Raw genomic sequence first — 14,176 nt, forward strand, 5'->3', positions numbered from 1 at the left:
GACATATTGTATTAGAACATCTCTGAATGATTCATGCTATGACAACGTTTTTTTTATATAATTTTGTTGATAACTCAAACATTTGAGGGAGACAGTGAGGAATAATGCATTAATATGTGTGATCCATAAGAATGTGTTCTGATTAGTTGGTGTAAGTGCTGGTCAGCAAGTTTGGGCATTGGTCAATAATGTAAATGTTTACATTCCCCTTTGTCCCAAGATCGTCTCACCTCATGAAACCGATAAACATTTCTTACATTACCACTTGCTCTTGTCATCATATCGTCCCACCATGTTAATCCTAATGCTAAATTTCCGCTTGTTTCCATATCTTCCCACCATGTTAATCCTAATGCTAAATTTCCGCTTGTTTCCATATCTTCCCACCATGCTAATCCTAATGCTAAAATTCCGCTTGTTTCCATATCTTCCTACCATGTTAATCCTAATGCTAAAATTCTGCTTGTTTCCATATCTTCCCACCATGTTAATCCTAATGCTAAAATTCTGCTTGTTTCCATATCTTCCCACCATGTTAATCCTAATGTTAAAATTCCGCTTGTTTCCATATCTTCCCACAATGTTTAAGCTACATTTAGATTTTTTCCATTACCATTCCAGTTGTTCAAGGGTCATACTAACGTCAAAACAAAAGACGTTTTTAACTTTGAATTTCTTTTACGCCTCAGGGAATACTAAAGGGAAAACACGAGCATGGTCATAACAATAACATTAATCAATATCGTTTTGTTGCTCTAAGTAGTAAATTTAATTTTATCGTGCAGTAGTGGTGTGGCTCAGCAACGTTCTTTTAATTCACCGTTAAAGAAAAGTGTATATTCTCTACTTTTTGTACAGAACATTAAAGACACGTGTAGATTTAAATCGAATGTTAAGTCTTACATTTTGAGTCAAAGTTAATAAATAGAACAGAAATCACGGACATTTTTTAAAACTTCGATTGACTTCTAGCGATATATTTTAATTATAAAACCAAATTTTAAATTTGTTTACACCAAAGCCATTTCTTCGCCTAGTGTATCTCTGCCCCAAAATGTAATCCGTCAGATCCGAATGAAAATCAATTTTAATAATGTGATACATATATTCATGTTGTGTCTGTGAAGTAATTTTTCCAAAGCAAGTATTTTGTTTTGATTTGCTTTTATAAAAATATGTTACTCATAATAGCAACGTTAAATAAAGTTGCTGCTGTCTTGTCGCGTCTATCTTCAGAAGCATAAAAGAAGTTGTAAAATAGTCTGAAACAAAGTGTTTCATATCGATCTTGACGTTTATTCAGTAACTTAAATATACTAATAAATTGATTTATTATATTCGAAAACGCAAACAAATCAACTCATATATGTATCAGTATGGTTAAAATCGAATCCCCAATGTACGTAGGACTGACGAGATTTGATTTTAATTATAAGAATCTACGAATTTAATATCCAATTTTGGATATTATCCCCACGCCAATCAGTTCTAAGGACACGTCAGGATGTTAAGAGTAACAAAATATTTCCAAACGTTTGGTCCCACTACTTTCTTTATTTTCATGACTTGGTGAGGTTATTTTAATATATGTCTGGATTATAATTTAAACTAAGTAAATTCTGCGTAAAAATGCGTTATGCACCTGTTTTGGCAAAACGTATTGATGATGCTTTTTGGACACTTCCGTTGTCAAATCTTTGGTTTCGGAGGTGCGTAGATTGACATGTCAAGCTCATCAATTTCGGAGGCAAGTAAATCGTGCAAACAGTCGGCAATCCCATGATGCCAAGAAAGATGTGATGGGCCCGAACACAATTAATTTTACTATATATTCTTTACATTTGTTTCTCAGTACTGAACTTTAACCTGTGTGACAATCAATACAAATCATATGTTAATCTAAAATACCATCAAAGATGACTTCACGGTGAAATTCTTATCATAGGTTCACTGGCATTTTATTTTAAGAGGTTGGACTATAAACAAACCAACGTGCAATGGAATACAGATTTCACTTCCGGATCATCACCAAGACATTATTACTCACTGTACACTGTCGCCGAAACACACAAGACAACCACACCATAAGCTCATATTCTAAAGAATAAACAATTACCTTTAAATCTATATCAAGAATGCCTAAATCCAACTATTGTATCAGTACCAAAAGGAGACTGAAAAAAAAAATGCTCTAAAATAGACTGAGACTACATTCGTACTGAACCGGAACTATTAATTGTGATATGATTCCTGATCAGTTTTTGAGAAAACACCGGAACTTGTGTAGTTTAGATATTTTATTTAGCTGGACCTTTGTAAATATAATAAGAGACCAGTCTACGATTTGTTTCCTCTCTGACATTTGTTTTTCTGCGGGAGTTACAAAGTGTCACTAGGCTTATTATTATAATCTTTAATTTTTAACATGACATGCTTTTAGGAAATGGATGATTTATTCTCCTTAATAAGATCAGCAGAGGGAAGCTTCAAATCTTCCAAATTTAAGGAGAGTTCAGCAGAAAATTTGAAGATTAAGTCAGAATTAAATGATGTCCAGAACGAAGCATTTCCTCTGTCCTTTCATATTGCTTGCGAAAGTAACATAATTGTGTGCGAATATCTTTGGGTAAATTGATATTTGACTGACAATACATTCAAATAAGATCAAATAGGTTAACCCTAGGTTTTAACGAAAGCTTACAGGACGTGTGTCGGTGTGAACCAATTAAGAGTCGCAAGACGTTTGGCCCCAAGATTTACCGGAACAAAAATGCAATTACCGGAACAAATATATATATATATATATATATATATATATATATATATATATATATATATATATATATATATTATTTTATGTACTTAATACGTATTATTAGTATTCATAACAGGTAATTATTCAGTCAAAGTCGGGATGAAAGATATTCTTTTTACATTATATAACATAAAGTTCATATTAAATTTGTCCCTAAACCACTAGTCTTTCAATGTAGCCTGGAATGCTGTGTTATCGCAGTACTTAATGTTCTTATCGGTACATATTAAAACTGTTTTGCTATTTCTGCTTACTTATAATTTATAAAGTTTCTTTGACTCTCCCTCTATCTGTTCCTATAAAAAAGTCTTTGTCAATTGAAGCTCATAAATGTAAATAAAACAGCATATGGATTAATGTACCATGGGGGCAACTCTATATTATCACAGTATTTACCTAACATATGTATGGTAGCATGCAGGTATTATAATAAACATAAAATATAACCTATCTATGAGAAGAAATGTCCACTTTTGTACTGGCATTATATTTTCACAATAAATTATAGGATCCAATGATAAACTCAAACACAAATGTAATTCAAGCGTAAATCCATGAATAAAAACATTACAAATTAAAAACAATTATTATTTAACTTTATATGAATTTAAAATACAATGTGGGCAAAGAAATGTATGTATATAACAACTATTATTAATATTATTACTGAAATATTTCTGATTTCAAGAAAGTTGTAACTGTTATTTTATTCTTATTTATGTATGAGAAGTATGATCATAAGCAAGATTTTGTAAATTTTGGTCCATATTGGCTACCATGAAATAAAATTGCAACCATAACCTTGTAAGGATATGTATGTCACCATCATTATATGACCTATAATCATCAAACATCAGATGATACACTAAATATATTTCATAATCAAAGCCAATGCAGGTCAACTGGAGTTTTTTATATGATGATCAGCATAAATGAATGCACTTTACAAAAAAGGGATGTTCATTCTTTTTCATTGTAAACATATAAAAAAAAGTTGACATTTTAGAGGAAATTCTGCTGTAAGATATTTGCAGCCTTACTGGCTACAACTTTATATTGGTAAACAACCACTAGACAGTGTGTGTCCAATTTTAATCGTAAAATCCTGTTTGCTACCATAATATAGAGTCTGTGATAATACAGCCTTGGCGTATAAGATGTGTCACATGTTATTTATATTTTGGTGCCACATTGTAGCATTGGTACTAATTCATGAATGTTTGCATTAAATTTTTTAAGTGACAGTGTTTGTATTTTTGTTGTTTTGTTTTGGCTGAAATTTACACATTCTCTTGAATTCCATTAAAAAGATTTCTTCATGAATTTTGAGCGATAAATATGTACAAGTAAGCTGTCTTGATGTTGAGGCATATTAGTGATAAATAAGGTGGGGATAGCCTGATTTGAAAAGGTGTTGTCTTCACATGAACTACGGTACTTTCATAAATGTGCAACACTAGAAAATCTATTTTGAAAACAAACCATTAAATGATCATTTTGAGATGAAAGCATGTCTTTATTGACATAAAGTGTTCAGGATTATTGCCAGTGTATTACATTTGTTTTGTTTTTCCACCATGACTTTTTAACTATTTGCATATGAAGTGCAAAATTTTAAATCTTTAACAAAATTTATCTGCTTGAAACTTATTTCTTAACCAGTATTACGGAAAGTTTGTAAAAGCAGTCCCAGGTGATTGAAATGAAATAGAATGTGTAGATTTCTGCTAGTTATAAACCAGCAAAAAGTACAGTCAATGCACCTTTATTCTATGAATTTTTGCCTTGATACTGACATCATTTTCATTTTTGCTTTTATTACTGATTGTGTGCCTTATGTAACTATGGGAATGTTATTGCAATACATTTATTTCTTTATTTCCAGGAGAAGCAGTCTTTGCAGCCTGAATGTAGTAGCAAAATTCTTGAAAAGGCATCTAGACAGCTTGAAGAACAGTTATTCAACATAAGAAGTACTTTTTTATGTGCTTACCTATTGCATGAATATTCAAGATTGCCAGAATGGGAACCAGAATTTTAAAAAAAAACCTTTTTCATGATTTTCTTAATACTTATATTGAGAATGTTGATTATTGATGCAGAGGTGATATCCACATACCAGCATCAGAGTTTTCATATTTTCCTCATCGGCATTTTGCAGATGGTTAGATATGAGGAAACTTTTTTGACATTATATGTTATAATTGTTTTGCAAGTCATATACAGTTGGGGTACATTGATCGGCACCCATAAAGGGACAAAACTATTAAACGCTCATCCTTTTTGAATGCACCAGCATTTTATATTTTCCATCTTTGACTTGACACTGTGAATGACTATGATGTAGTATTCTTTCTGATTGCTTAGTGAAAGGAATGAGAACTAAAAGCACAGCATGCAACAGCTGTTTCTCTTGTCTAACATTAGTTAAAGGAATATAGCAAATACAAATATGTAAAACAATCACATTTTATTGCATATTATATTGGCTTGTAACGTAATGTCTAAACAAAGATTCCACAAGGAAAGTTTTTCATTTATCTTAAAAGTTTAGATATAGGAATAGTGGCAATGGAATAATGATAAAGTGAACCATAATGATGTAAACTCCAATAAGCACAAAATAAGTTTCTTGTCAGGGGTGGCCAACTTCTAGAAAGCTGGCTGACAACAAGACACCAGGTTTGGTTATCCATCAATACAGTACCATTATAACCATAGGGGGCAGACTTTACAGACTATGAAACACCATCAAAAAGGAAATTTTGTATCCTGTTTTATTTGCTAATCTCAAACACATTAAGTAAGATTGTCAGTACGTGTGACACATAGCAGGACTGATAGAAATCGCAACCTTGGGGCAAGTGAAGTAACTTATCAGCCAACCTAAAAACTCATCTGGGCAACCAGTTTTCCAAACCTGGTTGCCCAGGTCAACCACGGTTTTAAAATTTTTTTACCCCTAAGCATATGAACTTGCTACATTTCTTTTTGGTCTAATAGTTAAATCTAGAATAGGTATGAATGTTGTTAGGTTTGCATAATGACATGTAGTGAAACTGTTGCCTAAAGGTCAGTCTTCAAACTATTTTTAAAAAAATTCTCACAAGCTTAATTGCCTTGAGATATAGTAGTCATTTTTCTCCCAGCAGGAGCATCGGCAGTTTTGAAGTTTTGCATTAATGTTTTAATGTTAGTCAGTAATAGTTACAGTGTCAGGCATATAGATGTTGAACATTTTTTACCCTTTTGTATTCTTAGGACTGCTCCACATCATCATTGATATTATTGCTTGCCTTATCAGGTGATTGTCTTAACTTTCCATTTATTTCATTATCACCAAGTGACAATCATCATTCCAAAAATTGTTGTGTTGCTTAATGTCTTCTCTCCCCTTCTCTCCACAGTTTGCTACAACATAATGCAATGATAAAAATGCTGTCATATGAAGAAATATTAAATTCTACGGCAAGCAAGTACTATATTTGTTCTTTTCCTGAAAACAATGTCCATAAAGATGCAGCATCAATTACTTTCTGATGACCATGACATTAACACTGGCTTAAAGTTGTAAAATTCAGCTTAGATCCCCATTGGATTGGTAACTGTTGCCATTCCATATGTAAACAAAACATGACCAGCTGTCCTTTGCATAGTGAATTTAGGAAGCAGTGTCAACATTGGATGTTCAGACCTCATCAGAGTGCTAAGATGTTTACTAAATTGCAAAACAATGGAATTGCTTGTTTGTTTGAACCAGTCTTCAGTACAAAGCAACATCAATCACATGACTTTGGAATAAATAAAGACTACAAAGAAGAATTAAAATTGCAATTCCACAACCGGCTTGATAAATAACAAATGGAAACTATCAGGCTAAAGGAAGATTTCACTGTTGAAGATGAGTATATGGTATTAGTGCAGTGCTTAAAGAAATTTTCAAAGACTTTAAAAAACATCATAAGCCCTGGCTGAAATTCCACAAGCCCAGTCTCCAATTTCCATATGCCCAAAATGTACCCATTTTTATATTATTTGTCACACAGTATTGCAATTGCTACAATTCAAATATTAATTCAGTAGGGGGTTTGAAGGTAATGCAAGTGTCGTTAGTCTTCATCTTTGCACTCACTAGGGACTAGATGGTCCTGGTGTTCATCACTACACTCACTAGGGACTAGATGGTCCTGGTGGTCATCACTACACTCTCTAGGGACTGGATGGTCCTGGTGTTTATCACTACCCTCACTAGGGACTGGATGGTCCTGGTGTTCATCACTACACTCACTAGGGACTAGATGGTCCTGGTGTTCATCATTACACTCACTAGGGACTAGATGGTCCTGGTGTTTATCACTACCCTCACTAGGGACTGGATGGTCCTGGTGTTCATCACTACACTCACTAGGGACTAGATGGTCCTGGTGTTCATCATTACACTCACTAGGGACTAGATGGTCCTGGTGTTCATCACTACACTCACTAGGGACTAGATGGTCCTGTTGTTCATCACTGCACTCACTAGGGACTGGATGGTCCTGGTGTTCATCACTACACTCACTTGGGACTGGATGGTCCTGGTTTTCATCACTACACTCACTAGGGACTGGATGGTCCTGGTGTTCAAACTTCTCTGCTGGATTCTCGGAACGAATCCTGGTCAGAACTAAGTTGACATATGTCAGTATGTTTTGTAGTATGTTCAAAGAATTATTTCCCCCCCCCCCATTTTTTCTGCTGGTAAAACTGCATCAACCATGAGCGCTGAAGTTATTTTTGTTGGGCTTTGCTATTAGTTAATTGCTGCCTAAATCATCTCAAAAATGAATCACACTTGAAGACTATCGTGACAATTCAAATGATTATTCTTTGCATTTTATATATGCAGTAAAATTCAGCTTTAAGAAACATTGCCCCTGTTCACAAACTTGTCAGAAAGCTTTAATGCACCACTCTCTCAATAGTTTGCACCCTGATAACTCATGAACCTGCTTATAACACGGGGTCAGGCATGGATCCTTTTTTTTAAATCAGAAAATACCCAAATATTGATCCTTATTTGTTGAACTTGAAGAAAATCGTGATCAAAATTGGCAACAGAAACTTGAAAAGATAGAACCTGGAAATTTTAAATCAGCATTTTGAAATATCAACTTTTAATATGAAGTCATATAATCTGTTACATTTTCTTTCCAAACGACATTCTTGTAACACCATTTTTAATGATTTTCAAGGAAATTTTTATCAATGAAAACGTCACTTATGCCTTGTGGAGGCAGTAGTTTAATAAATAAATACCAATTAAATAATTTTTTCATTAATTGAACTTTATGTTCTAGTTCTGCCTTTTAGTTCCTTTTAAGTGTAATCATCATAAGTGCAATGTGTTCTCTTGTAATTAAACGTAAAATGTGTCAATCTACCGTAATGTCCAGGAGAATTTCTCGGAGAACCTACTTAAGTGCCAACCATGTTTTCATATCTGACTAGCAGAAGCATTTACTGTATTGTTGTACTAAATTAAAAGCTGGCCTCTTTTATATTATCACATTAATTACATCTTTTGAATCAAAATAAAGGAGGTGGATTAAAAAAAAGCATTAAAAGCCATACAAATCCTACAGGCTTAAGAACCAGTGGCCTTGGTTGTATGTTGGGTAACTCATTTCAGTTGATAAGTCATAACTCATTTCAGTTGATCAAACACTGGTATAATTGTTATTGTGTACATAATCTAGTTAAAGTACCTTAAATTAACATATTTGATCATAACTGATTAAAGATAACATGACAACCAAGTGTAATGAATACGTCGTAAAATAACGAACTTTGTTTCACAGATACAGACTATTGTGAGGAAAACAAGTTTTTGAGAATTCATGAATTCGCACATAGACCTATCCTCAAGGATGATAAGAAGTTTCACTATTGCAATGAAATCATGGCATCAGTATTTTACTAATTGGACAATGCAAAAATAGTTTCAATGTAGATGATTCTCTATAGAATTTTGTTTGCATGTTTTTGATAAAATGTAATCTTGTTTGGTGGTATATCAACAGTTTGTCTGGTTCCTTGCTTCATCGACTCCTTGATTCGCACAATACAGTAAAAACTGTTATTAGTGACCTCTGCTATGAGCGACCACCTGTCATTTCCAACCGCAATCGAAATGCACAGATTAATTTTATTATATAAATGCTCTGTTATGATAGATTACCTGCTGAACTCGACCGGAGACCACAATGTCTTGGCAAAATATGCATTTCGACACTGCTGTGAATGACCGCATTTCAAAAACATGGATAAACTTCACCAATCTTTATTTAATCCAGTGACTGGTTATATGGTTATATGTTATTAATTTTGAAAAAAAGTGATTGGCTGTCAGTATCTGAAATTTTGCTTATTGCTTTTCCATTAGAACGTTCATGGGACCCAGGGAAGGCACTCACCCAGAGATTCAATTTTAGAATTTTCTTATTTTAATATGAACTCTGTGAAATCAAAGTAGCTTGGCATCTATTTTTTAAAAACTGCCTTCCCTGGGTACAATATATTTTTAAATGGAACAGACCTCATAGTGTTTTTATATTTTCTATCGTAAACCAAACTAAAGTACCTGTAGAGTATCCCAGCACTTAGCCTGGTTCCTGGACGTACAGTAGTTAGTGTTCATATGTGCAAGTAGGATCCAGCATCGAGCTCTATGAAAAAAACAGATCGCGAGAACAAAGATAGACACCACTGACCTTTATGTAATTATTTGTAACAACAATCGTTCGGTAAAGATTGTTCTGATCAAAAACACACATGAAAAGAACAAAAAAAAAAAGGATTATGGCTACCAGTTTGTATACAGTGACGGATGGTACAGTCTGTAAACTAGGCTAATGTACATGTCACAAATTCCCATTGTGTTGCCGAAATTAAGGTAGTGGTCGTTTATATTGTTTATCTATTGTTAATCCGTATTGCCTTGGGGTGAATAAGGTCTTTGTCTATTAAACCAGCAAGTGAGTATTGTTTTTGTGGGAATTGATTGATAGTGTTAAAGGCTTGTGATGTTTGTTGTTTTATTTTTTTTCCCCCAATGTTACATTGATTACATCCCAGTCACCAAGCTATTGTCTATTCAGGTTGGTGTGAACGGGTTACACACTTTGTTCGTAGAGTTATTCCCTGTATGTCTTCTTTGAATTCAGCCATTGACTTTGGTCTCTGAGTAAATTATTATGTTTCTGGATGAGATAACTGTTTCTTTTTATTTCATTAATTGTTTTATATGCAATGCACATGTATAGATTTTTCATATTTCCCAAAACCTAGTCAAAACTCTTTACAGGCAGTGTTACCTTAATTACAATAGTAGGACCTCCAGCTAAAAGGAGACAAATTTTAATGCTGGAGAAAATAATTATTGTAACTGAATGAAGTGAAAAACGTCTGTAAAATCAAATTTAGGCTGTTACAAAGTAGTAAATCAGAAACTGTTTCATATGCTAATACATGTACATGTGATCTTCAGATGAATGAATGCCATATTTTAGCAAGAACTATTAATAAAGAATATAATATATGTACAGTGATTGTAGTTATTTTACTTAAATATTTTCTGAAACTAGACCATGGAAACTGTTCTTTTTTTTTTTTACAAACCTGTTATGAGAGACTACCTGTCTTGACAGACCATTTTTTGTTGGCTCTCATAACAGGTTTTACTGTACTATTAAACACTGCTCCGGGAACCAGACAAATAAAAATCAGCGATTACATAATACACAAATGTTTTTGCATACCTGTGTTGGTTGTTGTAACCATTTGGTATAATGCTAACAATCGATCAGATGTTGGACATTTTGAAAATAAATGTAATTTATACAGAATAAGGAACAACTTCGTCAGAAAAAGTGCTTTATTGACAATTATTCATGACGAAATTATAAAACAAGGATTCATTCATCAAACAGCCTAGTTCCCACCCCAACACCTGTGGTTCTCTGGATGTCTAGCGGATGTTTTTTAGGTTCTTCTGTAACTTGTCTCCTTGCTTATAGTGCATTCTATGTCTTTGGACCCCATTGTGCACGAGTTATCGAGGGAGAGGTTTACATATGGCTTAAACATTCTCATTCATTCTCATTCATAGCAATGATAAGTAATAACTTTTGTTCTCCTACATGTATTCTCCTACATGTATCTAGCATCTCTTTGACAAACCTATATTGGGTTGTTCCACGTCCTGCTTGTACCTCTGCAAATTAGCACAGTGGGCTCACCCACTGCATTCTTCAAATGTATTTCACTAGCTATTGTTAGCCAATTAAGTAATATATATAATGGTATACCTGACCTCTTTGTCTTTTAATTGCTGTTATTTAAACTGCCTGAAGGATGGTTTAACATCAGCTCTATTTGTGACTGTTTATCGTATATATATGTTACATGTAATGGGCATATACTGAAAGTGGATTTTTTTTTCTAATTTCAAAGATTACAAGAAATTATGTTTTCTTGAAATACTACTGTTTCAGGGGTTTGGGAGTACAAAGTCATGTTTTTAGCATGACACACCGTGTTACAATTTGATTAAATTCAGATCTCCACATCACATTGGACAGTGGTGATCTGATTTTAATCAGATTGAGCCGTGTTATAGCAGGTATGTCAGCATCTTGAAAATACATTCATGCATTTCATCAGCACAATCAAAGTTTTCTCAGGCAAGTTTGATTATGTTTTGGACAAGCTTGACCAACACCTCTCTTAGAATACAGGGCGAGCCTGATCTGAGATTATAGGGTCCGTTGGCATTGGGCTATTGGATTTTTTTACCATTGTAGTGGATCTTGAAACCTTATCAGTCTCACTCGTTCAGGAAATAGTATTTAACAGTCATGTTGTTCATTTCATTTATTATGCAGGAATACAATTAGAATTGCTTCACCTGAAGAATTGAAATCCATGAAAATTTTTACCAAAATTTTTAGACACTCATTTGTGGACCTACAATTACATCCCATATTTCATAGTGTCAGGTTTCAAATACATGTACCATATTAGCATGATCAAACAAGATAAAAATGGACAACAAATTATGATTATTAAAAGCACTTGTTTTCATTTTCAAATATTTGTTTCATTTCAGGTTTGCCAGTAAACAAAGCTGTTCTACACGTAGAACTTGTTATTTTGTACAATTCATTGCATACCAGTCTTCTACAAACAAGAAATCTGACCTCAAGGGTGACATCAATCCAAAATCATAGCCAAGAACATGTCACCAAATCACTGTACAGAGGTTTGATCAACTTAACTGATTTCTCTTTCCTTTGTCACAATTACTAATATCTGACATGCATTCTATATTTTCAATTTTGCCACTATTCTGTGGTTGCCCGTGTCTGTCTTCCCATTTGTCCATCTCTTATTCAGTTTTCTTTGTAAATTGATCTCCACCTACATCAACAGGTCATGTTTTTGGTTAACAGATTACATGCTTGGACTGATACTGTTGGGGTGGGGTAACTAGAAACATAATGTAGCAGTTATATCTGACAGGCTTCATAGCATAACAGCTTTTTAAAAAAATATCTTTGTGAGTTTATTTTGTAAGAATTTTTGTTCTTCATTTTGTTTATTTACACACTTAAACGTAATGTTTTGTGTGGTCCCTGCAAGTTCATTTTCTAGCTAGGAAGAAGACGCTGTATTTAATTTTCAATTTTCACTTAATTTCAGTTTGCAATCAACTCTATTCAGCACCTGATTTGTAAATCATTTTCAAACACAATTGTGGTGCCAGATAAAATTACTGCTCAAATTTTGTTACAATATTACATAAAGTTTGGTATTCTCTAACAGGCATGTGCCTTTTGTGGCATAGTATTACTAATACTTTATGGATGACACATAACAACAGGTGATGTAAGTTCAGTCACTGACAGTTTCCTTCATACATGTAGAAAACTAATTATGAACAAGTTATTACTAGAAGTCAACTTTGTTCTGTTTGGAGTTTGTTTTTAAGCATTTCTTTTTGGGTCCTTGTTGATTAAATAAATGCATACTAGACTGTTTATGGTTGACATATTATAAGGTCAGTATGTACACCTTGATGTGGGGAGAAAGCAAATTTTTAGTAAATTATGTTTCTCCGAGAATACTTACCCGATCACATTAACGTTAGGGATATAACCCTGCTACCTCTCGAATCCAGCCCTACTCAAAGACGACAATTCGTCTTTTCTGTCTATCTCATATAGACCAAAGGGCAATAACTCTTGCCCCTTACCTCCCCTTGCCACCGCCAGGTGTCACTAGTTTTTTAAGCTGAGCAATATATATTATACAAGGATGCTTGCATAGCGGGGTGGTTGGGAGGGTTTTTAAGTAATGTGATCGGGTAAGTATTCTCGGAGAAACATAATTTACTAAAAATTTGCTTTCTCCTTGAAATATGTTCCCCGATCACATTAACGTTAGGAGAATAGGTAATAGGAGGAGGGAATGCTGAGCATCCTACCTCCATCCCGGGTACCTTCTAGGGAATGATGGCTGGATTCCCCATTTGAAAGATAACCCGTTCTCCTAATTTCATCAGCAACACAGCCTAGGGTCCCGTGATATGTGACCCCTATATACGGTTAAGAAGATAGTTATTGAAATCTTCTTACCTATGAAATTTCACTGGCGAATCCAGCGAAGCCAATAGGCTGTGCTGATTGTTTTAAATGGGTCTGGTGGTCATCTGGGCTGCCGACACCGGACCTACCAGATTCAAGGTTTGCCTTTGTGAAGCCAAATCTCTGAGATAAAAACTGGAGAAGGTTGACTCTGCATGCCAGCCAACAGCTTCTATTATATCTCGGATTGAAACATTGCGTTCGAATGCAAAGCTCGCCGCGATTGCTCTAATCTCATGAGCTGTAATCTTCATGAGGCGACTCTGATCTTGTGAGACCTCAGAGTACGCTGAGCGTATAACCCACTTCAGCCATGAAGCAAGGGCTTGAGGGGTGATATCCCGTTTACCAGCTTTGACCGGAAGAAAGAGGCACTTACGTGTGTCCCGACATGCCTCTGTGCGTTTTAAATAGTGCTTGAGTGCACGAACAGGATCTTGCATGGCTGTTGCTCTTGACTTATCTATGGAAGAGAGCGAGCGAATGACGATTCTTTGATTGCCAATGGATGGTAACCTATTTTTGGCTATAAAGCCTGGTTGCATCAGGAGGACCACCGAACCATCTGATCTGGACTGAAGAAAGTTCGGGTCACTGGAAAGGGTATGTAACTCACTCACCCTGCATGCTGAAGCTAAGGCTATCAAGAAACATGTTTTGTATGATACTAGCTTTA

At 34.5% G+C, this 14,176-nt stretch overlaps 1 protein-coding gene across 1 annotated transcript in view; it reads left to right on the forward strand.

The window, feature by feature from the left end:
* The first annotated feature begins 2,347 nt into the window (after positions 1-2,347).
* Positions 2,348-14,176, forward strand: part of LOC149786350 (uncharacterized) — a 56,491-nt gene continuing 44,662 nt past the window's right edge. Inside the window, exons 1-3 of the mRNA XM_089976763.1 lie at positions 2,348-2,626; positions 4,701-4,788; positions 11,964-12,116. Of these exons, the coding sequence (XP_089832889.1) occupies positions 2,444-2,626; positions 4,701-4,788; positions 11,964-12,116 (424 nt within the window). The 5' untranslated portion in view covers positions 2,348-2,443. The remainder of the gene's footprint in view (positions 2,627-4,700; positions 4,789-11,963; positions 12,117-14,176) is intronic.

The sequence above is a fragment of the Sinohyriopsis cumingii genome, chromosome 12, assembly GCF_028554795.1.
Source record: "Sinohyriopsis cumingii isolate HCF-2022 chromosome 12, ASM2855479v2, whole genome shotgun sequence".
Classification (NCBI taxonomy): domain Eukaryota; kingdom Metazoa; phylum Mollusca; class Bivalvia; order Unionida; family Unionidae; genus Sinohyriopsis; species Sinohyriopsis cumingii.